We start from the raw sequence: 24122 nt of genomic DNA on the forward strand, positions 1-24122 counted from the left end.
CATGCGCCGCGGCGGGAACGCCCCCACCGCACCTCCCGCCGGGACGCGAGGGGCGTCACTTCCGGCGCACCGCCCACTCCCAAGATGGCGGCGGGCGGCAGGTGGCTGCGCGGCTGCTGCTCCCTGCTCAGGTACCGCCGGCGGCCCCGCCGCTCCGGGTCCCTTTACCTTGCCGGAGCCGGCGGCAGCGGCCGGGCGCGGCTGACAGGGCTGCCCCGCTTCGTTTGCTCCCTATAATCGCGGCTGGAAGCGCGGGGGCACCGCCGCAGCGTCAGGAATGGCCATAACACAATGTAGCTGCCTCTAGGTGCAATATTCTAGCTGGAACAGGGAGGTGCGGTACCCCAAGCCGCTGTCATTGATGTTCCATAGCTCAACACGCAGCACGAAAGAGGGAAAACCGGCCCGTTATTTTCAGAATATTAACCCGTAGCAAGAATATTGTCACGACTGAATTCTGTTTTTCTGCTTTAGTACGTCAGTGAGGGGCCCTGACCCCGCAGACACTTGCACAACACTGGTTGTAAATAAAACTCACTGAACGCAGAAGGCCCTAAGTGTCGCAGGATCACAGCTGACAATTATCACTCAAGTTGCTTACTTGCACGTACCATTTCTAAGCATGCTTTTTTATCCTGTTTTTCGATATTAATGAATATTAACAATATGTTGATACCGGACAAGTCAAGATGAATTTTTTCTTTCAGAGGATTAATAATGCGCAAGTTACTGTGCTTGTCTTTTTTCTTGCAATTATATTTAGGTAATATAAGAGGTTTCAGAACAAACTTGCTCATTCACTGTAATGCAGCTGTATTACGGAAACCTGGTAGAGACTAGGACACCTAAGGCAGTCTGGTGTTCTGTTTCTCTTCCTGTTTCCCACCACTGTTTTCCCACTGGTTATCTTTTGCACTTAACTTTTTCTTGCATTTCCAGACAAAGCTTCCCTGTGTTGCCTAACATTAGGAGACGCTGCCTCTCAGGCTTGAATGGACGATGGCACCAAATTGTGGGAGTGGGGCTGGGAGTTACCTTGTGTGCAGTCCCAGTCATAGAGGTAATGTGCGAGGAGGGAGCAACATACAGCACCTGCTCATTGGAAACAGTTTAATATGCAAAATTACTTGCTCAGCATTTTATGAGCTAATACTTAGCCTTATGCATAGAGCAGGACAATCATATTCTCTCAGGAACACGGATGCTTGAGCCACATAGTTGTTCAGGAAGAAAAATGAGAAGGTTAATGCTCACCTTCACTAACATCTTGCAAAAAGAGATGCCTTCTCTTTCAGAGAAAGGGAAGATTTTGTTCTGTTTCCTGGCTCTACTCATCATTAGGTTATCCAACTTTATAATTAACAATGATGCTTTTTCCTATTGTTACTTGTTTCTAGTAACATATATATGAAAACCAGTGTAAAGACCATGCAAATTTATTGTCTTTCAGAAGCAGAACTCAATTTCTCTCAGTAACGATGCCTTGATTAAAAGAGCAGTTTCCTTAGTAACTGATAGTACGTCTACTCTCCTCTCTCAAACAACATATGCATTGATTGAAGCTTTGACAGAGTATACAAAGGTAAGCTGAGAGATTACACATTCAGCTAGCAAATTAATACTGGAAATACCAAGTTATTAAGCACTATTTGCACCTATCAAATTATAGTTAAAATGCACTTTGGTTTTTATGAGTTTTAGTAACAGAGGCATCAAGGTTTGAAGATGTCAGGTCCCTAGGGAACAGTGGGGTAAAGTCTTGCTGTATCAAATGCAGAAGTTATTTTTAGATTTGTTAGACTGCTGCTTTGAGCTTGAACTTCAACCCGGAAGATCTATATCTCAGAACTGGTGCTAGAGAAACCCTGAGCAGCTGTCAGATACCTACCTACTGAGTGACTAGGATACACCACCCTGTAGTCTTAGGTATATTCTTTACCTTCTGGGCCCATTTCTAGGCCATGAAATACTTGAGTTTCATCAGAAAAATGGAGTGAGCCATATTTAAGTTTGAAACAACAAAATAGGGTTTTAATTTTGTAAGTGCCAATGTGAGTAGCATATATGCATTCCAGTTTACTTATTAGTATGGCAAGTATATAAAGAGGTATTCTTTACAGCACTGCTATAGGCAGACAGCAAATTCTGTCAGTACTCCCAAAGTTGTTGTGATCTGTTGCATGTTTACATATTTCTGCTTTCTGCTGCCCAGTACAAGTATGTTTGATTGCTCATTGTACCGCAAGGAGTTGCCGTAGCATGAGTAGTGAGAGAGTTGGCTTTCAGAGCAGGAATGCTCTGGATTCTAAAAAGCCAAGAATGGTGCACACCCTTGGAGCATCAGATTTCCGCAGTTTTGAGTCACAGCGCACGTCTTTCTCCTTTCAACACATTTCAAATTAACAGTAAACTTAAGAGCAAAGCACCTTTGGAACTATTTAGAGATCTTGTTACCCACTGCGAACAATAGGGATTAAATACAGACAGGTTAGTTTTTATTTTCTACACCTAGTTAATGCTGGATAACACTGAGACAACATCAGTGATTTATAGACTGCCATATAATTCTGTCAAATGATTTCTTTGCAGGCAGTTTATACACTGGTGTCTCTCTACAAGCAATACGCAAATCTTCTTGGGAAAATGAATTCAGAAGAGGTGGATGCAGTTTGGCAGGTGGTAATAGGAGCCAGAGTTGAGGTGAAGATTCAAATACCTCCAGTCATCAATTTGCCTGTTTTACTCTGCTTAGAAATCTCTCTTATCATTTGCTTACCTTTCCACAAAGGTATTGTGTAGAAGAGCATTCAGATACGGCTGTATCAAGTTAAATAATACTTTGTTTTTACTCATAGATGGTAGCAAAACAGCAAGAATATCTAAGGCTGGAATCCAGCTGGATGACTGCATTACGTCTTTCAGAGATGGCAGCAGAAGCTGCATATCAATCAGGTAAGTCACAGTTAAAAGCATTAATGTAATTCACTTACTAAGGCACAAGCAAAAATACCAACCAAGTCTTTCACCGACATTTAGGCAGTAATTATTGTACGAGAGAATGGAGCTGAGAGAGGCACAGAATGTAAGCTCAGTTGACATACCAACGTAGAACTAGTGCCTGGTTTTCAGAAGTGCCAGGAACTTGTATTCTTTTATTTGGCTTCAGGTCTAGTACTAGTGTTCCAAGAGATGGACCTGGAAACAGCAAATGCTGTTTTGGTTAAGACTGCCTACGCCAAAGAATGATTGAAGGAAGTGTTGGTCATTTTGAAATGCACTCTTCCATCACAGTTCTGAGAGTAGAACTAATGATGCCTGGGTCCAGCAGGTCTCACCAGCTGGATTCTTTTTAGTAAGAAAGTGAGAAGATTTGCCTTTCAGGGAACTACTAATTTTGATCTTTCCTCCCCCTACACAACCTTTACAAAACTTAGCTCTGAGACTGAGTTATGGTTTGACTTGTGACAAATAAGAAAGTTATTGTAGCAGGGAGAGGAGAAAGAGAGGAAACAGATGAATACGCAGGGGCAGTGTAACTGTGCAAGTGTGGCTTCCTGAGGAAACTGCTGAAAAAGACAGTCTGCAGGAGTACAGGAGGACAAGGGTTTCCAAGTTGAGCAGTGCCACAGACATTCTAGTTGTTGGGAGGTTCCAGTCCAGGACAGGTCAAGGACAGAAAGTTGATATGATATGACGACTGGGTTGGGCTTAGCTCTCAAACCCACTAGCACTTGCTGATCATTCTGATCTGGCCAAAATCCACTTTGGTGAGAATAATTTTAGGGGCCAAAAAAATCTCAGAGTAGGCATATTGTTGTATAAGGTAAATGAACAGTAAACACATTTAGCATTCAGATAGCCCAAGAGTTATTGAAACACTAAGCAAAGCAGGTGCTAATTATAGACAATCACTTTCTTAATTGAAGGTTTGCTGAGTGCTCCTCTAACCCAAAATATTTAAATGACTACTTTTCAGGTGCAGATCAAGCCTCAGTGACAGCCCGCAGCCACATTCAGCTAGTGAAATCACAGGTGCAAGAAGTGCGGCAGCTGTCCCAGAAAGCAGAGACCAAGTTAGCTGAAGCTCAAACAGAAGAGCTCATAAAAGCTCAAGGAGAGGAGTCTTCATTGCCACAGGGTATTTTAGGAAGTACAGAGGCGGGCGAAGACCCTTATCTTCGGGAAGACTGAGAAGAACTTAAGGGTCACCTTAGAGTAATTGAATGGTCCCAAACTTCAGTGTTGGATAGTGGGGAAAGCGCTGCAATAAATCTGTGATTCCATTTTTGTTTTTCCAAACAGGCTTGCTTTACAAATCAAGTCAGTTCCGAGTATCTGAAAGGCCCCATTCTTGTTTGTAACCGATCACGTTTATAATACTTACCAGTTCAGTTAAGTGTTTAACTATGCAAATGTGAAAATGGCTATCAAGGATAGCTTGTTAAAAAGTGTCTCTCTGCTGGGAGGATCCTACAAGTGGTTTGATATGTTTGTGAGAGCTCTCTAACTTGGAGACTAATGAGATATCAGCCAAAGAAGTGTATTTAAAAGTCATTATTTTTAACTTGTGAAGTAAATGTCTGTTCATATATACCTTTAATAAACTGTGCAAATGCATCTCATTGTGAGTGTGCCCATTTGGATAAGAGATCAAGTGCTTTTTTTCTATTTGTACTCTTAAAAGTTTGTAATGGAGCTGACTCTGAGAGCTGCGTCTAATTACACTTCATTGCAATCAGAGAAAACTTTTGCTATGGAGCTGAAAACACTCTTCTTATTGAAGTTTTGCAGTTTAATACAGTAGCCTCCTGCACCCAAAAGTCACTGCTTCTCAAATAGCTGCTTTCCCCAGGAAGGAAAGGGGATTTGGTTTTAAAGATACTGTGGTTATAAACAAAGTAGTTATAGCAACTGCTGCAGACTTCTATACAAAGCAGAAAGCAAAAATGAGTTTTACATATTTGAATTCTTTCTAGCCCAAGTTTCAAGAAAATAATTCTGTCTTTTTGTAAGCTTAATGTTTCACTGCAGGCTTCAAAACCACAGATGTCTTTCACTATTTTCATTTTCTAATTTGACAGCTTAATGTGAAATTTGCAATATTAATTGTATAGGCAATGTAAACTTAAGCTGAGATTGTTTTCTGGAAGAGCAACCATTGGAACTGTGACTTTTTAAGTCAGTTAATCCCTATTCATCAGTTTTTGTGGGAAAACACACATTAGTAAGTTTTTTCAAGACAAATTAGCATTGTGATACATTACATCTGCATTGAGGTTACTGTTACTAGACTATGAGTTGTGCTAAACTAGGAATTTTTTCAGCTGTAACATGAGCCTTTTTTAACCTTGAGCTCATTTTGCCTGCCTTTTGAACAAATGCACTCTCAGTTCTACAGCATTGTACTTACAGGTTAAAAATAGGCTTTAAAAGTGAGTTCAGTTATTCAGTACTTTGTGAAGTTCGTAGCTATCATGCTTAAGTAAAAAGGAACAAACTTCCCTTGCTTCTGCTCCTCAATGGATGCTGCTGTATTCGATGAGGGTGGCAGAGCCTGGAGTCAAAGAGCATAGGAAGATACCGGTGTCTGCTCTGCCAGTAGTTGGGGCCCCAAACATGGCTTTGGGTTGGGGCACTGGGAAAACCTGCTACCACGAGAGGAATATTTGCAGCACAACCACTCCCTCAGAGCCAAATATAACTTCAGGTCAGCCTCTAACCGCATCTGCTCTAACATGTCACATGCTGCAGCGTAAGAACTTCTGCCAAGCCACTTACCCAAATGTACGTTCACACACACAGCTTGTGTTCCCGTCCAGATGCCACGATAACTCTTGACACAGATGCTTGCATGGCAGAGGTACTGCTTAAGTCAGATGAGCACTGATACAAGGCTTTGGAAAGCAATCCATTCTTCCCCTTTCAGAGCTCCCCCTCATTTCCTCACTTCCCTATTTCACTGTATGCCCTTTTCTTACTACCTAGGATGCAGACTGTACCCGCACAAAACTGACCTTCAGATGTGACAGAGAAAATAAGTCAGTTCAGCCAAGTCAAAAAGGCAGTGAGGAGCATGAACAGCTCTATCTCACCTCCAAAAGAGTGGAAAAGAGCCCCTTCACCTTCTTTAATAAGTGAGAGTTGCCCATCAGTGATTAGCCAATACACCTAAGCCCAGGACAGCCATGAGTATCACTCTCTACGTTATGTTACTGAGTTTGCATTTGGAATCATCTAGTGGAACAGAAAAATGCTACCACGGCAGTTCACAGGGTACCAGACCTGCTCTGTCTCTAGAACAAGCAGCGGTGCCCAGAGAAGAGAAGTCACTAGGTTTTGCTGCCTGACATCATGCCTAGTTTACAAATCCAACGCTGAATACTTTGAAATGACACAGACAATCTCTGCTATACAGCTAATTCCTACACTAATTGCCGTTAGAGCTGCAGTGACAATCAGTGAGGAGCTGCAGCAGCAGCGCGTACAGAGACCACGCTGCAGCCGGGCACACACAGGCTCACCCTGGGAAGGGCCGTTTTTTTCAGACAAACACCTACTCACGTCTAGCACAGGAACAGCTCACAGGAGGGTTGCAGCTCCGACCACAAGATTGTGTGTCCAGCAGCAGGGCTAAATTAGAACAACGCCTGGTGCCTTACGAAGCCAAGGCACCAAGTGAAGTTGCTCCACTGTTCAGCACCAGTGTAATAAAACTAGACAGAGCAGCGATGCCGAAGGAAAGGCACGTGAAACAAGGACAAGCTATTGCCAGAAATCCCTCAGCTGGAGGTGGTATAGCACTGCACACGCTGGAAGGCAAGGCAGCCAGCCAGCCTCCTGAGAGAGCTTGTCTAATCTCTGGTCTAAGAGAAGAATATCCTCACTCTCTAAGGGGGGCAAATAAGCGGTTCCTGGAAGCACGTCACAGGCATATCTGAAAGCTCCAGCTCACATCTGACGGGCAGCGAACGCTGGACAGCTGGCGCAAGAGACAGCAATGACAGCAGCACAACACAAATAACAGGCTCTGACTTAGCGATCAGAAGCTTCCTCTCAACCCAGATTTTACTACAGCTTCCTGGCTGCTTCCCGTTCACGTGCAGCACAGCACAGCAGCCGCCTCCTGATCTAGTGCCGAGACACCCTGAAGCTGAGGAGCTTCATAAAAGCACAAGTGAGCCTTGGCTTCGCCTTCGATCTTTCCTCAAATTTACAACTCCACAAGCAAGCTTAACTGCTGCTCCTGTATTAGTACATTAGTATAGTAAAGTACATTAGTACATTGCATCAGTACATCCTGGACGGGGGAGAGAAGGGCAGTGGCCTGCAGCAAAGGAAGTGGCAAGTTTCCATTTCCACACAACCTTATTCTCTGTAATATCAAGATCTCCTTAGTGCGCGTACCCAGCACCAGATTGCAGTTTCTCTGCCTCTGACGACTCTTAGCTTTCAACGGGACCAAGAATACTCCTGTGTAAAGACTTTCAAAACTCTGTTTTATTTAAACCCAACACACACAAAAAAAAAAAAAAAGAGAGAGAGAAAGAACAAACACCCAACACTGCCCACACAACAGCAAAAGCTACAGCCACGATGGTTACAATTAACACTGATTATTCGAGACAAACTTCCCCTCTCAAACTCAACCAGAAAGTGTGTCGTGCAGAAGTTTCGAGTGGAAGTATACGTGTAAGAGACTTCTGTAAAATCCAAAGGGCTCACATAGGAATCCAAGCCCTTGGACTACCCTGCTGTGTTAAGGCACTAAATTTCGGAGGCATTTTTCCCCCACGCCCTTCCCTTTCTCCTGCCGCCCAGTAGGACCTGCAGGATTTCTAGCCAGGGACGGTGGGATTGCAGCGCAGTGGAGCCAGCAGCATGCACCGGTCTTTCTTCCACTGTTGCCTTGATTTCAAGAGGTTAGAGGTGATTTCAAGTGCTCTGTCACTCATTGATCCTCACCAGCTTTCCTCCAGGAGCCTGGCAGGCCAGCAGCAGCCTCAGTGCCGCAGGACCTCCCCCGGGGGTGGCACCTCGCTCCCTTCACCTGTGACTAGCTACCAGGCAGCTGTGACTTTCCCTGGCTCCAGCCGCCTGGGAGGAACTGAGCAAAGAGGTCTCGGTACTGCGTCTAACCACATCCACGAGCTGCCAGTCCCGTCCCATCCCCTTCCCATGACAATTAACCACTTCAGTAACCCACCAACAGAAAAGGACTTATTGCAAAACAACACCCTGTGGCTCAAGTACAATCTGTTAGCAGAGGACATGTTTCTACCACAACCTGATTTTTAGTTTAAGTACCCTGTATTCGTCGCCAGTCAACGCTCCCCGGTGCTCGCCGGGGGCCTCCTTTCCAAGCCCTTCTCTAGGGCTGCACTACCGATACCGCACACCGAAGGCTGTCATCCTTGACCAGAGTCCACATGATCCACATCTCAGTGGGGTTTAGTTTGTGCACAATCATCAGTTCTTTGTACAAGCACGGATCAAAAGGGTTAAAAGGTCTCTGGATCCCAAAAGTCTTAAAGCCAGGGTGGTTCTTCGGGGTCACTGCCATCTTTGCCAGACACATTCCCACAAAGACGTCGTCTATTGGGAAGAGCTCCGTGTCCTCTGCTGTGCTGCGCAGGCGGCGCACGGTCTCTCTAGACATCACGTAGCCACCCCCACCAGCATACGGAGGATAGTAGGGGTCTCTGTACATGGACCCTGGAATAAAGTATTTGACCTTGGTGTTTCTGATGGGCCGGGCCTTGGCGATCACATCGCCAACAAAGAGATCCTGTTCCGGGTCCAGTTCTCGGAGGAACTCGACAATGTTGTAAGTGTTGACGAAGACATCGTCATCGCCCTTGAGCACAAAGCGGGCATGCGGGCAGTCCTCCATGAACCAGCGGAGGAAGTGCAGCTCCTTGAGGGTCAGGTTGAAGAAGTCATCAGTGAAATCCCACTGCACAATGTCGTCAAACTCTCGGCTCTCGTAAGCCAGCAGCTGGTGCAGGGGGTGCGCTTGGACTCTGGCCTCCGAGCGCCCCAGAAGGAACACCAGCCGGATGCGTTTGCTGCCAATAGACACCTCCTTCCCCCACGTGTTCCTGATCGCCACCCGCCGCTCTATGTTGATGGGGGAAGACTTAACTGCCAGCAGCAGGAAGGTCTCTCTGCTGCACCTGGAGGGCTTCAGCAGCGTGGAGAAGATCCGGCAGTGCTTGTATGTTAAGAAGAGGCGGTGAAGCTCCGGGAGGGCGAGAGAAGAATTGGCAATGGTCAGGTTTGGCAAACACCTGCTGGGTTCAACACGGTCCGGAACCAAAGGCTTAGGCTTGAGATTCGATGCATCCACTTTCTGGTCTCCCGACGATGCTGCCAAGTTAACATCCTTCTTCATGTAAAAGAAACATGCCAGCAGCACAATCGAAAAGGTGTAGAGCACGAGCTTTTTTATCCTGGGATACATCTCAGCCTCCGGGGCGGAATCCAGGCCCTGAACAGTTAACGAAACACGAGTCATTTATTGATTACACCTGCAGCCCTCCTCCCCCTTCCCACCCCGCAGCCCCCGAGCCTGCGGCCAGCTCTGCGGACGGAGGCGAGACGGCCTGAGTCAACGCCACGAGAAGCGGTCGCGGCGCTTCCTGTGTCAGCTCCTTTTCACCTTCCCCACGCGGTGCTGCTTTTAAAAGAAAAAATAAAACAACCAACGGGCCGCGCCGGGGGCGGGGGGGCTGCTTCCCACGGGGAAGGGAGGGGAAGGGAGAAGCGCTCCCGACGGCGCGGCCGGGGCAGCAGCCGGGCCGGGGCCGCGCAGGGCCGGAGCGGAGCGGAGCGGAGCCGCCGCCGACACTTACCGGGAGCCGCTGCAGCCGGCTGGACCCGCCCCGGCACCGGCCCCGGGACCCGGCCCCGCCCGCGCGCAGCAGGCGCCGCGCAGCCGGAGCGCAGTGCGCCGAGCTCAGCACCGTGCGCGCTGCCCCCTGCGCGTGGGGCCAAATGCAGCGGGCCCTGCGCGCTGCGCCCCGAGCTGGGCACCCCGAGCTGGGCGCCCCGAGCTGGGCACCCCGAGCTGGGCGCCCCAAGCTCTGTGCCCCAAGCTGGGCACCCCGAGCGCTGCACCCCGAGCTGGGCACCCCGAGCTGTGCGCCCCAAGAGCTGCACCCCGAGCTGTGCACCCCAAGCTGTGCACCCCAAGCTGTGCACCCCAAGCTCTGTGCCCCAAGCTGTGCGCCCCAAGCTCTGCACCCCAAGCTGGGCACCCCAAGCTCTGTGCCCCAAGCTGTGCACCCCGAGCTGTGCACCCCAAGCTGTGCACCCCAAGCTCTGCGCCCCAAGCTGTGCGCCCCAAGCTGGGCACCCCAAGCTGGGCACCCCAAGCTCTGTGCCCCAAGCTGTGCACCCTGAGCTGTGCACCCCAAGCTCTGCGCCCCAAGCTGGGCACCCCAAGTGTGCACCCCAAGCTTTGCACCCCAAGCTCTGCGCCCCAAGCTGGGCACCCCAAGTGTGCACCCCAAGCCATGCACCCCAAGCCATGCACCCCAAACGCTGCACCCCACGCCCCAGGCCCTGCGCCCGGCGCTGCAGCCCGCCAGCAGCCCCGCAGCTGGCCCGGGGCAGCTGGCGCGCCTCGTGTCATCTCCCGGAGCTGGTGATTCAGCCTGCGGCCGCGGACGTGCCAAACAGGCAGCCACGCTGTCCCGTGGCGTTTATTTCACTGACCTCCACCGCTCGCTACACCCGCGCTACGGAACCGCTTGCCGGCTGCTGGGCCCCGGCCGCCGCGGGCCAGCGGAGCAGCTGCATCTGGAACTGCACGGTCAGCGGCCCCGGGGGCCCCCCTGGGCCCCGCTGCGGCTCGGCAGCCTCCCGGGCTCTCCCTCTCCCTGGGGGAAGAAGCAGGGAGATGGTGCTGGGGGCAGCGGGGGCGGCCGGGGTGTGCCCCCCCACGCCAGCGCGGCTCCCAGGCCCCGAGGGAAAAGTTAATTTTAGTCTGACTTCGGGTAAGAAGCCCAAAAAGTGTCTTTAAGCAGGAAATCAAGCCGGGTATTTTACCCTGGTATTTCTAGCAAAAGCAGAGAGATGCCGGAATATATCAGTCAGAGGATCCTGGAAAATCAAGCGTGGGACCTACGTGAGACTGCCCACGACATCTCCCGCATCCGGGCAGCCCGTGTGCGCCAGGCAAAGCCACCGCTCCTCTCGGAGCCGCTCGGAAGCCATCCCGATTGCCCCGAGAGGACTTAGCATTTGTGGGTGTTTGCTGATGAGGGGCCACGTGTCGGTCCCCGGCGCTGGCCGGGGGAGGCCGGTCTCTGCATGGAGCAGGCCGCAGCAGCCAGCTGCGGGTCTGGCACCGTCTCCTGGCACAGGGACCCCAGCAGCCACGGGAGGCTCGGGGGACGCCAGGGTCAGCATGGGTTTCTGCCTCATCGCCCCGTGGGTGCTCTCCGTGCACCCAGCGCTGCCTTGGCCGCTTGCAGGAAGGCTTCACCCCCGCTCAAGCCAAAGGGAAGAGCTGCTGCGCGCACGCAGGCGCTGGGGAGGGACGGGAGAAAACGCGCGGCAGCTAAAGCCGGCTGATCCCAGTGCTGATCCGGCTGCTCGGCAGGGCACTGGTGGCCGTGGCCGTGCGGCTTTTCTGGTGCCTCGGTGCGGACAGAGCGCTCATTGCAAAAGAGCATCTTTTGGGGAGCAAACGCTGGTTTAGGGCGAGGAGGTTTTGGTGGCGGCACAGCCTCATCCCTCCTCACCTTTGGCAGACGCGGTGGTCTTCTGGCTGGCCTCACTTTCTCGCTCCTCTTTTGGCTTTTTGCTCCTGTCTTTCCCTTTTCTCCTGTCCTGCAGAGAGAGAGACGTTTCCACAGTTAGGCAGTTTGGGATTTAACTGTCTGGGGGCAAAAGGGAGCCCCGTGATTACAGCCACCGCTGTCTGGGGTCTGGCACCAGCGTTTATAGGGCAGCGGAAAGGGGCACCCAGGAGCAGGAGCACAGCAGAGGGGAGAGAGGAGGAGAAGATGAAAGAGAAGGAGAAGGAGAAGGTGAAGATGCAGGAGGAGGAGGAGGAGGAGGAGAAGAAGAAGGAGAGGAGGCCACCGCGGTCCCCAGCCCTGGCAGACCTGCCTCTCCCCTTGGTACCTTCTCCTCCGGGCTCGGTGGCTGTGGCGGCTCCTCGGTGGTCGGGATCCCGAGGTCACACACGGTTGCCACCAGGGCCTCGGTGGCCAGCAGGGCCTCCAGGCTCACCCTCCCGGTGCCCAGGGTCCTCCGAATGGGAGGGTCGCTGCGGAGCTCACAGGGTTTCTCCTTCTTCTTTTTCTGCTTGTCCCCGGGCACAGTGCCCTGCGGGGCACCGGGGTAGGGACGAGCCTCAGCAGAGCACTACGGTCCCTCTGCCAGGCACCGGGCAACCCTGTCCCACCACCGCATCCCGGCCGAGACGCGCCCAACGGCTGCCACCTCCTCCTGCAGCAAGGAGGGGGCTTTTGGGTGGACGGGAGATTCCCAAACTGGGGCACTTGTCCCCTCCTCATGGTTTTGGCGGCTGGGGCGGTGCACAAACATGGGTCCTGCCGGTGTCCTACCTTAGCGCCATGCTGCAGCCCTTGTGCCTTCCCCTTCTTGATGGTGGCTTCATCCGGCTCCGTGACGAGAGGCCAGGAGAGGACCTGCCGGGAGAGCGGCGCCCGGCACTGCCGGCATGGGGACAACCGGGACCCAGCCTGGGGCCGGGCTTCCCCAGGGACCGTGCCACCCCCTGCCCCATGCCACCACGCGCCCACCTTCTCCTCCACCACGGAGAGGACGGTCCCGGCCTCCAGGAAGGCCTTCAGCCCCACCAGGTCCGGGGCAGCGTGCTCCCGCCGGTAGCCGCAGTCCAGGGGGTCTGCCCAGGGCTTGCCGGGGGTGGCGAACACCTTCACTGCGCGGGGACACCGGGGCGATCGGCGGAGGGGCCTCTCCTCCCCGAACCCGCGGCATTGCCCAACGGGGTGGACTTTCCCTCCGCACGGAAAGGTTTGGTTGCAATATCGGCTCAGGAGCCAACAGCAGAGCCCGAGACGAGCAGCTCAAGGCTGACTGGTTTACTGTGACATTGCACGATAATAACAATAATGGCAAGCAAATATTATCACGCTTCCAGCCGAAACAAGGATAAACCCAGCTATCCCATAACATCGAGCCAGGGTTAATATCTAGGCTGGGTTTATCCTCGTTCTGGGTTTTTTTTGCAGAGCCACAGGTACCAGGCGAGCTCGCAGGAAGCAGAGCGCGGCTTCTTGGAGCAAGCGCCTCGGACCCCCCGGCTCACACCGGCGCTGGCTCCGGTCCCAGACCGGACTGTGCCAATTCGCTACCCACCAGCCCAGGCTCGGCGGCAGTCCCGGCCATGGGAATAGCGGGTTTGTTCCCGATTCCCCTTACCGGCGCCGGCCTGGGGCTCCGTGGCGGCGGCAGGCTCCCGGGCCCGGCCTTCCGCGGTGTCCCACGCCGCCTTCCCGCCGTCGGGGTCCCGCAGGGCCTCCATGGGACACGGAGGGGTTTTCGTAACCTGGAGCAGGGAGGGAATCTCTGGACCCGTTCGCCTCGGGCCCGGGGACGCGTCGCCCCGGCAGGCCCGGTCTGCTTAACCGGGCCTTGGGAGCGGCTACGTCAAGCGCCAACCTCGGGGCCGCCGCCGTCCTCGCTCGCCTCAGCCGCCGCCAGCTCGTAGGTCACGTAGTAGCTGCGGGTGACGACGGGGACGGCGGCGGCCTCCGGCTGCGCGGGGGTGGCGGCGCGGGGCAGCCCCCTCACCTCGCCGACGCCCACCGCCACGCGCGCCCCGCCGGCCGCCAGCTCTGCCGGGCGGGCGCCGTGTCACCGCGGGCCCCGGGCCGTGGCGGGCCACCGCCGCACGGGGTCACTCACCAGCCGCGCACGCGGGCCCGGGTTAACGGTTTAGGCGCCGGGCCGCGGGGCCCCGTCCCCGGCTTGGGGAGCGCGCGAGCCGGGGGGATTTTTGCCCCCCACCCGCCAGGGAGAAAAATATATTATTGAGGAAAGCCTCCTCGTGCCGTCGGAGGGGGCCTGGCTCACCGGGCCGCCCCGCCAGCCCCCGGCACCGGTGCTTCTCGCCGGGGCCCACGTGCGCGTCGTCCAGGGCGGCCAGCCCGGGCAGGCCGTCCACGACCAGGCCGCGGTAGGCGGGGAGCAGGGCCAGCGGGTTCCCTCGGAGCACCAGCACGCGGAGCTTCGGCAGCGTGGCCAGCTCGGAGAGCAGCCCCAGCAGATCCGCGAGGGCGTTGAAGCCCAGATCGAGGGAAACCAGGTTGGGCCTGGCGGAGAGGAGCCGGCGGTCAGGGCGGGCGGACGGCGGACGCAGCGCCGCGGCCTTGCGCCGGGGGACGGGACGCGCGCGGCGGCCATGTCCCAAGGCACCAGCCTGCGGCTCGCGGGGGGACAGAGCCTTACCAGAAGGCCGCCGTGAGGTAGCCGTGCTGCGAAGCGCCGCGCAGGCGGTTGTAGCCCAGGCCCAGGTGCTGCAGCCGCGGAGGCGGCCGAGCGCAGAGGTCCCGCAGGTCGCCCACGGCGTTGCCGCACAGCTCCAGGACCTGCCCCGGGCAGTGGGACCGCCAGCGCCCTTTGCAATGAGCCTGGATGGGAGCCTCATCGCCACCCCGCCGTCGCGAGGGCTCACCTTCAGCGTCGCGGGCAGGTTGGCCGAGGCCACGGCGCTGAGGCGGTTGGCGCTGAGCACCAGCTCCTCCAGGTGCTGGAAGCGCAGCAGCCCCTCGTCGACCTCGTCCACCTGCGAAGAGCCGGGTCGGGTGGCCGCAGCGGCGTGGAGGGGACGGACGGCGCTTTCCCACCCGGCCGGCGGCCCCGCTTACGCCCTTATCGACGAGCCGCAGGACGCGGAAGAAGAGGAAGAGGCGGCTGCCGCGGACGAGCCCGGGCGCCCGCACGGCCAGCTGCCGCAGGCGCTGGTCCTCGGGGCCGCAGCCCGCCGGCAGGGCCCAGGGAGAGCGCTGGCCGCCCAGCAGCTCCAGCCGCCCCTCCCGGCTCTCCTCGTCCTCGGGCCCCGGCCGGGCTCTCGCCTCCGGACACGGCTCCTGCGGGGAGAGGCGTGCGGGCAGTGAGGGTCCCGCCGGCGTCGGGGCTCCGCCAGCCGCTACCGCGCCGCAGGGGAAGTCCTGCAGGCCCAGGCGCCGGAGGTGCTCCCGAAAGGCGGCCGAGGCGCTGCGGCCGCCCGGCCCCGCCATCCCGCCCCGCCGGAATTCCCTGGCTCCGTTGCCGGCAGCGTCCTCGTCGCTAGGAGATGGCGGGGATGCAAACACCAGCGGCAACCCCAGGCCTCGGCCGGGAATAAAGCCCCGGCTCGACACACCTCTGCCTGGGCCGCTTCCCCGCCGCGCGAGGGGAGAAACCCACGGGCTGCCGCGGCATTTGCGCGCTGCAGCGTCAGCCCTGGCCCCCGGCCCCGGCCCTGCGGCGTGGCATTTGCCGGCTCGGTTATCGGCACGCTGAGAGTCACTCCAGTTTCAGGGAGGAAACGGTCGCTTTCTCGGTTAGCTGTGAAAACACCACGGCTCGCATGTGTGCACCACGCTGCTGTCACCGCCACGACCGCGCAAGGCCATCGGAAAACGAAGTTCATAGCGAAAAGTACCTTCCCCTACACCTGGAAAAAGTAGGCGAGCACCAGGACCGCAAGGCCCACTCCGTCTTGGGTCAGCTGCAGGTTTCCGAGCGCTGAGGTTTATTTGCTTTTTCCAGCGACACACGTTGAGGTGAGGGCTACAAATGCCATCGTAGGGCACTTGCAGGGCAGCGTGTGTCAGCAAACCTACAGCACACGGCCTGCAGAGGCTCTGCGGCGGCCGGCGGTTGCGTAGTGGAAGGCTGAGCTTCCACTGGCGTCGGGTTTGACAGAATGGATGCCGATCTGCTCCCTTATCAGCTCAGCAGCTTATCGCGGCCGCAGGCGGCTGGGGAAGGATGCGCAGAGCGTGCACGCGCGGAGGCGGCGGCGTGGCGTGGCGGGGAAGCTGCTGCCCTTCGGCCCTGTGGAAAATGAAGTCGAACGTAAAAACCTTTGAGGAAGGAGTCACCAGTGGCTGTGTCATGCTTCATGGGAAACTCAAGGTGTAAGAATAGCGTTTTTCTTACTTGTATTACTGCACTACTTCAGGGCCGTAGTCCAGAACTGGGCCCCGTTGCCCCAAGTGCTGCACAAACAGATATTCCCTGCACTAGAGGGAAAACCCAGCTGTGATTCCTTGGGCTGCGCTCCCTGGTTGCACGTGTCCATTGCTGTTCGGCTGGAAGAGCTGGAAGGGGATGGCACGATGCCTGACGGCCTCCCGCACCCACCAACTCCCACACCTCTCCCTTGGCGAGGCACCGTGGTGCACGAACCAGCTGCAGCTCTCCGCTGCTCGTCTTCCCCTTCCAGCCTTTCCCGGCTTGTCCTGCCTCGGCCTGGAGACCGGCTCCCGCCCTGCTTGTCCGCTCGCCTCCATCCCTCCGTTTCCCATGGGCTCATTTTCCAAAAGAGCACCCCCCGCCCCCACGACATCTCTGCTGCGCGGAGGAGCTGTCTGTGCACAGCACTGGTGTCGGAGGGGCTTTCCTTGCCAACACTCGGCACGAAGAAACACCTCTCTCCTCATTTTACCCCAAAACAGTAACAAAAAACCCAAAATAAAAAAAGCCTCTGCCGGAACAGTCCTTTTCTTTTCTTGTTCCTCTCCAGCAGACTGCCATACTGTTGCCTCATACCTTCGGTTAAGATAATTCATTCTCTTTCTTCGTGTTATTTCGTGCCTAGGACCACGGGTCGTGCGAGGACAAGTGCAGCCCGTTGCGGAGCCGGGGAGCAGCCCGCCCTGCCGGACGGCGACTCCTCGGCCGCCCGGTCCCGGCTCCCGTGCCGCTCGGGGCAGCCGGCCGCGCTCCCATCCCGCCTCGCGCCGCGGCAGCACGAGGCCCGCGTCCAGCTTGGGAGTCTCCGTCGTTGTGGCCTTGGGAGTCTCCGTTTTGGAGGCCCGAAGTTACAGGACGGTGGGACGCGAGCGCAGCGTGGTGTGGGGGAAGCGTCGTCCTGTTTCGAGCCTTGGGAACCAGCTCCATCCTGGGGAAGGTGAGCGAGTCTGTCCTCGAAGGAGAAGGCTGGAGGCTGCTGCCTGGGGTTGCCCACGGCCAGCTGTGACCAGCCCCAGACACTTTGGGGAAGTTTATGCACACATCGAACCTTTTATTTTCAGAGCCTGCTTTTTTTTCACATGGAAAATAGAAAGAACTGAGTATTTTGACGCCAAAATGTTGTTCCTTGGAAGTTTTCTGGTAACTTTGCACACACACATCCTTGGATCTATCCCTGCCTTTCAGGTCTTGCTCTTATCACGGGACTAGGAAGTACCGGTACATGTGTATCGCTTAATACTTCCCCAAAGGAACATTTATAAAGGCTTCCTTTCCTTCGCTTTTCATCCTAAAACACCGGTAGTTCTGCAGGTCCTATTCTGATCACAGCTCCTTACTCGTATGTCCTAGGAATGATTTTCCCCCCTGTTTTGCTGTACGTGAGAACATCCAGCATCTAGTCACTGGAAGCAGATGACAGCTTCGGCCGCGTTAGAAGGGAGGCTGGCAGCGATGGGAGGTGAGCCCTGGCCGTTCTCCGCTGGGTTACGTAGAAGGGTTGCACCTGGAAGACAGGGTTTTATGGAGATCCGGGGAATTAATGCATACGTTGAGCTGGATGCCCTGCCATTCAAGCCACTCGTAGCTTTTTCGCTGCGGCTGCCAGCCCACCGAGCCCTGCAGGAGAGCGTCGCTGGCTCCGCGCCCCAGCGGTGCGCTTGCTGCGGGGGGGACCGCCGACAGAGCCCACGCTCCAAGAGCTACGTTTTGGAGAGCCCGATGACTCGGATGGGATGGCGAAGCCAAGGCTCCTGAACTTCTAGTCGAGGAGATGATACGGGACACCGTCTGTGTCAGTTTGAAACCGTATTCGAGATCACAATCAGTGCAGACGCATTTGAACCAAATTCTGATGTAATCTTTCAAAAAAGAAAAAAAACCCAAACTACCAACTACCATCTGCAAAAAAAAAAAAAAAAAAAAAAAAACCCATAGGGGAGCCACTGACGCAAAACTCCTCTGTGCTTAAATACAGCCCGGCCGTCCACATCTCCAGTGCTCCAGCAGCTTGAACGCCAGCGTCCAGCCAGCTCGTGGCCAAGTCAGCCGCTCTCTAAGCCCGCCATGAAACGCCAGCCAGGTGCGTATGCCTTACTTCACTGCACGCTCTACGTCTGCCTTGCTCGATGCTTCTTGTTAGCTCAGCAACTTAAAGCCTATATGCTTTAGAAATTTAGTATGTAGCAAAACCCAGGAAATTGTGCAAAACTGATGTATTGATACTTGAGACTGTATTCATTGTATTCCTTTTCCCCCCCCTCCGTTTGAATGCAGAAATCAACGGGTTTGCAGTCTTTCTCATCTGCTCTCTGGTTCCTTTGGTCTCCTTGGCCCCAACCGTCACCTCAGAAGGCAAAATTACTGCAGGGCAGAAGCAGAAGCATTTTACTACCAAACTAAAGCCCTTAGCATCAATGCTGGAAATGCAAGCAATGGAGTTGTTTGAAAACTACGTAAGTGTACCGTTTTGCGTCTGCTGTGCCTATGTCTGGGGAGAAATCCCTCAAATTATTATAAAATACTATACAGCCCATTAGACAAGGAATAGTTGGGTTAGAACTGAAAAGCGGTTTCTCTCTATTCCACGCAGGAGGGAAAACATTTACATTGTGTTATTTCAGAACAGAGTTGGAAGAACGTCTAGGACAGCTTTGGAGAGCTTGGGCAGCTTCACCTCAGCCCATGCCGGTTGTATCCTCCAGACTAACCTGTTGTTCATCCTCTGCCTCCTGCATTGCACCAGGCTTGGAGCAGGCAGATTTTTGGATGAAACCAGCTGGATGTTTGGAAAAATGGGGAGAATCGCCTTGCTCTTGGGTTTGACCCTAGTACTGGGGCAGTTGGGAGCACTTCTGCGGGAAACCCTGCTCGGCCCCTCGGGAGGGCGAACGCAGACAGCGGGGAGGGTGCTCTACCGAGCAGCCCGGTCGCCCCGGGTTGCACACGAAGGGCTGGTGCCACCCACTGCAGCTAAAATCTTCAGAGAGTTTTGGTACCAAACTCTTAATAGGTCTAAGTTCTCCTCCTCGCTTCATCTAGCCATTTTCACCTGCATGTGAGAAATAAGCTTCTTTTAAAAACTGGAGCCAAACTGGACCTTTCTTTTCCCTTTCTTTTCTGTGCCAAATGTGCGCTGAACCTAAGGTTCAAAGCTCAGTCAATACTTGAGGCAAATCTCAATTCCTGGGAAGGTAATCTCAAGAATACATTGGTAAAACATCAGTGTAAATGATTTCCCTTCAATTCAGTCTTGAAATTAAAAACATTTCTGCTGAAACAGTCAAAAATAGCTTCAGGTAAAAGCATATCTCTTCCATGACTAAATTTTACCTATATGGTTAAAAAAAAAAAAGAAAAAAAGGCTTAGAGAAGCTGAAAGCAATGCCAAACAGGCTAACAAGACAGAAAGTGCTGCACAGTCAAAGCCGCAGATAGCGTGTGATAGCTACTCAATAAAAGCAGCTTAGGAGTTAATATCGCTATCAAACAACAACAAAAAAATGCACGCAAAACCTGAAAAATAAGCATGCATGCTCCTAGACACTCTACTGGGAAGAGATCACCAGGAAAGGTGTAAAGCAGAAGGTTAATACAGCTGCTTGTCTCTCCTTTCCCCCCGCAGAGCACGTGCATCTCTGCAACGCCCAAAACCATGCCGTGGCTCATGGCCGACTCGCAAGCCAGAGAGCTGGTCCGGGCGATACCCGAATGCCCGGCCTTCGACAGCAGCTGCTGCGCCTTACACGTTTTCAACAAGATTTTGAAAAAGCTGAGCCATGACGTGGAGGGGCACTGCGGCGCGGGCTCCGCTGAGCTCGTGAATGCCACCGTGATCCAGCTGGAGGTGATCCTGAGCGAGCGGGCTGACCTCTACGTCTGCCGGAGCGAGGACCTTCCCCAGGTGGGCACCGAGGGGAGCCAGCAGATGAAAACGGCAAAGAAGACCACATACGTATGGCGGCTTTTGCAGAAATATGAGCAATTCATGCAAAAGACGGCAAAAGTGTACTCTTCCACAGATATGTAATATGCCAGGATGAAAAAAATAACTTCAAGATAGCAGAGCTTTGGCTAAATGTGACCCGCTAGTATTTATGTGATCAGTCTGATGCCAGGAACATTAATAATGTACTTACTATTCTATATATCCTAACTATATGATCTAGTTTAATTTAATATTTAAAGCATGAATGTCTTAAGTTATTGATTATATTTATTATAAAACTATTTATACTGTTTTATTTGCAACAGTGTATAAAAAGGATGGACTAATGTAAGGCAGGGTGATTTAAGTAACTGGTCATGATATAAATGAGCAAACAGGAAATGGTGATTTCAGCAATTTTAATGTTATTTATATTTTTATCTTGTGGTTATTTTCCAAAAGAAAAGTTGGCTGTCAGTAGACTGGTTTTGTACTTCTCTTTTTGCTAGCGAGTATACTTGGTATTTATGAATTTATGCAACACATTTATTTTTATAAATCTATTTAAGCAATTCTATAGCTTACATATATTTATTCACAGTTTTAACTTTTATATTTTATTGCTGAGAGGGATGAATGGTGTATTTCCTATTTAGTAGATGGATGGTTTTACTCATGTTTTCCGTCACCATATCTTTGGATAAAAACTGAAATTTAATTAAAATGAGACCAAATAAAACTAATACTGCTGGATTGTCTTTTTACTGGGTTTTGCTCAGGCACAAGCACCAGACCCAAAATGTGCCCGAGTCAGTTAATGCTCCTGGAGCTGGTAACAGCACAGACACTCAGATGGGCTTTGGTCCAGCAGCAATAGCACTTATCATAGCCTTGTTTTTCCTTTATCTCATATCAACCCCTTATTATCCCCAATAATGGTGCGGTTAGTAATAAATAATGTTTCTAGTCTAAGTTATTGTACGAATTTCAAGTCGTGGTAAGCATTAGCATCAATTCCAGAATTAACATTTATATAAAGAAAAAAATTAATGTGACTTCAAATACCCATTTAAATGCAGACCCAAGGGAAGGGTTTCTGCTACCACCCCCCATGGCCATGCATGGTCCCCCCTGCTTTCGGGGAGGGGAGAGGCTGACCTACGTGGGGGCTCCCGGGGGTGGTGCGGGGAAGGACTGCGAAGGAGCTGGCACCACCCGTGAGTGGGCTCTGAGGACATCGGAGCAACGGAGAAGAATTCCTCCCAGGCAGGACTGCTTCCAGACACTGTCTGGAAACGTCATATATTGGCGACAGGCCAAAGGATGATGGCCGATCTGATTCCAGTACCCGGTGCCTGGTGTTAGCACAGCTATCGTTGCCCTCTTTCATGTTAGTGCCGTGCTAGCGTGCCTTGAATCAGAGAACGTTTTAGTAAGTCACCTCTCTGAGCTGTGTGAGCTTCGTGCAGGCATGGTGAGTGGAGTCCAAAGGTGGCTTTCATTTTGCTCATGATCTCTTCTTAATCAGAAAGTCACCTATCAGGCCTGGAAGTCCCCTCGCAGGTTACCCTGCTGAGTCCCCGGTCTAACCATTTTCCCACAGTCCAAGAGGCACAATCCAAACCTCCCAGCCTCAATTTTTAGAGTTGGAGGAAGAAGAGGGAATGTAAAAGGATCCCTGTCTAAGGATGAACTTATCCCCTGGGCAGAAGCAACAGCTGCTGACCTTACCAGATAGGGTCAACAAACCACTGCGAGCAGGGAGACATTAAGATCCCGAGGACCGAGACATCACCCTTTCCAATGGTTGACGCAAACCACTTAGACCTTGCTGAACCAGAGGATTACACAGAGCCACTGCCTGTGGCAGGTGCACTCTGATGCACGTCTTTTCTTTCACCTTCTGAGTATCTAAAGAGCTAAATGAGCAAAGAAAGGGTTTTCCTTGGAAAGGGAAACAGATTCACCTGAGACTCAAAGAACATTTCAAAGTGAGTCAGACTGACTGTCCCAATTCACGTCATGGGCAAGGAAGAGTGACCTGAAAAAGGGAGAGAGTTGTTCTTCCTACGGGCGCAGGAAGCGGTATGCTGCCAGCCCCGAAGACACGGGGAGGGCTCCCCTTGGGAGCTAACGCAAAACCGTGACAAACCGCTGTTCTCCTTGCGTGTACTTGAAAGAGAGCAGTGCTTTGCCATGAGCCTCCGGGATGCGGCGAGGCAGCCAGACCAGCTGGTACCCAAACACCAAGCTCCAAAGGTTGAGCTCAGGAAGCGACAATCAACGCTAAGAGGAGCCAGGATGAGGGTGTAGGTGCACACGCAGCCAAGCGAGACAGTCCCTCCGAAACAGTGATTGCAGACAGTCTGACACATAACGTGACACAGTTGTATCTCCAAAGCATTTCTGAGGTCTGCATTTGGCTCATTTCTGCAGGCTCCTATGGCAAACAGTTAGATACAGTTTATTTGGGTCCTGCAGGCAGCCTATGGATGTGGGGCTGCTCGCTCACTCCCCTTTGGTCTGTCTATCCCCATGTGGTTGGTTCCCCACCCACCCTGGCCAGGCACAGAGGCTCCTTCTTCAAAGAGCTCCTGCTTCTTTTGAGAACATCAGACAGCTTAAAAAAAGGGAGGGAAATAAAATAGGTTAGGGTCACATATCAGGTGATTGAGCTTGGAGTAAACAGGAAAGAGGACACTTGAGAGCCAACAGTAGCTGCACTGTGGAGGTGTGTTTGTGGCTTCCTTCTCGAGAGATTCAGAGGACCTCTGCCGTGCAGGCCTGCGGCGGAGAGCTCAAAAGCTGCAGCTGAAGCCCAGAGAGGCTCCAAGGAAGGCATGAGCATCTGCAGAGAGCAAGGCTCCTCCAAGTCACTCCTAAGAGGACGAGACTGCTGGGGCTCAGTGCGAGAACTGCAAGTTTGTGCCTTTCCTGGGACAGGAGATTCAGGCCCCGAATCCTCCTCAGCCCTGGCAGGCCACGAGTTAGGGGATACACTTGCACCACATGCCGCATCTCTGCTGTGATGACGAGATGGTCGTACACACAGGTTTCTTGACAAGGAGTTCCCCGTTTAGCCTGACCAAACATGAAACCATTGGCTTCAAGGCCCACCAGGACAAGGAGCAGGAACGAGCAGTTGAGATGGGGGGGTCATGGAAGGACTTTCTAAGGCGGATCAAAAGGGAAGGCAGCGGCAGCACTTCGGGAGGTGACGGGGCCTAACCTTTTGTGGGTTTGTTTCCGTTTTGCGCTGCTCGGTGCCCGGGCACCTCATTCCGAGAGAGGAACATGTTAAGCATCTCTCCGGGTGATAACAGGACCCTTTTGTAGTGTGGGCACACCGGGAACTTCCCTGTCACCCAAGTACTCACCATCCGCACACCTCCTGCTGATAAGCACACGCCAGAGGAAGTCCTCTTTGATGAGAATAGCCCTAGGAGAGTTCCTGAGAGTAAATATAGCTCAGAAGAAGCAGAAAAAAAAAAAAAAAAGCTAGCGAGCAACGTTTGCTGTTTGTTTTGCAACAGATTCAGCTAGTGCTGGGAGAAAGCAAACTCTGCCAGAGCTGGGTTACAACATACTTTTGGAAAAATACATGGGATGTCAGTACATATAAAGAGGGACCTGGACCGCTGGCCCATTGACGTGCCAATTACCTTCCGGCACTTATTTCATTTGAAATAATTTGCAAAGAGGAAACCTAAGTCCACTTTCCGTCTTGTTCAAGGATTAGCACTATCAGACACAGGAATAAGCCATTTCCATTACTCTCTTTTGACACATGAGCTACAGTCATGCCAGCCTCACTGAAATCACCACAAAATCAGTTCTAAAGCAACAGTGCTCTCCAGCCACAGCTTCCTCCCAGCGAGGTTTGATAGCATCGCTGCAGGAACACAGACATCTGTATGTTCGGCTGAGAGTGATGTCAGGCTAAAGGGTTGATTTAAAGCTGTTTAGATAGCACTCTTTGTCGCCCCCTTCTCCTACCAAAATGCTTTGTGTGAGA

General features: G+C 53.1%; 3 protein-coding genes across 3 annotated transcripts; 1 reads left to right on the forward strand and 2 right to left on the reverse strand.

Moving 5' to 3' along the window:
* The first annotated feature begins 19 nt into the window (after positions 1-19).
* Positions 20-4617, forward strand: DIABLO (diablo IAP-binding mitochondrial protein). The gene is made up of 6 exons (XM_026114688.2): positions 20-131; positions 940-1060; positions 1451-1582; positions 2590-2700; positions 2856-2952; positions 3977-4617. The coding sequence occupies exons 1-6, from the start codon at positions 85-87 to the stop codon at positions 4189-4191; spliced, it is 723 nt and encodes a 240-aa protein (XP_025970473.1). The 5' UTR covers positions 20-84; the 3' UTR covers positions 4192-4617.
* Positions 4618-7475: 2858 nt separating this feature from the next.
* Positions 7476-9882, reverse strand: B3GNT4 (UDP-GlcNAc:betaGal beta-1,3-N-acetylglucosaminyltransferase 4). Its single transcript, XM_064521960.1, has one exon. It carries the CDS (start codon positions 9512-9514, stop codon positions 8369-8371), a length of 1146 nt encoding a protein of 381 aa, XP_064378030.1. The 5' UTR covers positions 9515-9882; the 3' UTR covers positions 7476-8368.
* On the reverse strand, positions 9350-15239 carry LRRC43 (leucine rich repeat containing 43). Its single transcript, XM_064522437.1, has 12 exons — positions 14868-15239; positions 14675-14785; positions 14449-14588; positions 14074-14312; positions 13660-13835; positions 13420-13546; positions 12777-12916; positions 12579-12662; positions 12133-12336; positions 11748-11835; positions 10717-10880; positions 9350-9487 (listed from the first exon to the last, which is right to left on the reverse strand). Exons 1-11 carry the CDS (start codon positions 15237-15239, stop codon positions 10729-10731), a joined length of 1833 nt encoding a protein of 610 aa, XP_064378507.1. The 3' UTR covers positions 9350-9487; positions 10717-10728.
* Between the last annotated feature and the right edge of the window lie 8883 nt (positions 15240-24122).

This window comes from Dromaius novaehollandiae, chromosome 17 (genome assembly GCF_036370855.1).
Source record: "Dromaius novaehollandiae isolate bDroNov1 chromosome 17, bDroNov1.hap1, whole genome shotgun sequence".
NCBI classification, from domain to species: domain Eukaryota; kingdom Metazoa; phylum Chordata; class Aves; order Casuariiformes; family Dromaiidae; genus Dromaius; species Dromaius novaehollandiae.

Coding starts and splice junctions, on each gene's coding strand:
- DIABLO (XM_026114688.2), top strand. CDS start 85: ATGGCGGCGGGCGGCAGGTGGCTGCGCGGCTGCTGCTCCCTGCTCAG. Junction 2,701..2,855: donor TAATAGGAGCCAGAGTTGAG/GTGAAGATTCAA, acceptor TTTTACTCATAG/ATGGTAGCAAAACAGCAAGA. Junction 2,953..3,976: donor AGAAGCTGCATATCAATCAG/GTAAGTCACAGT, acceptor ACTACTTTTCAG/GTGCAGATCAAGCCTCAGTG.
- B3GNT4 (XM_064521960.1), bottom strand. CDS start 9,514: ATGACTCGTGTTTCGTTAACTGTTCAGGGCCTGGATTCCGCCCCGGAG.
- LRRC43 (XM_064522437.1), bottom strand. CDS start 15,239: ATGGCGGGGCCGGGCGGCCGCAGCGCCTCGGCCGCCTTTCGGGAGCAC. Junction 12,663..12,776: donor TCTCCGTGGTGGAGGAGAAG/GTGGGCGCGTGG, acceptor CTCTCCCGGCAG/GTCCTCTCCTGGCCTCTCGT. Junction 11,836..12,132: donor CACCGAGCCCGGAGGAGAAG/GTACCAAGGGGA, acceptor CTCTCTCTGCAG/GACAGGAGAAAAGGGAAAGA.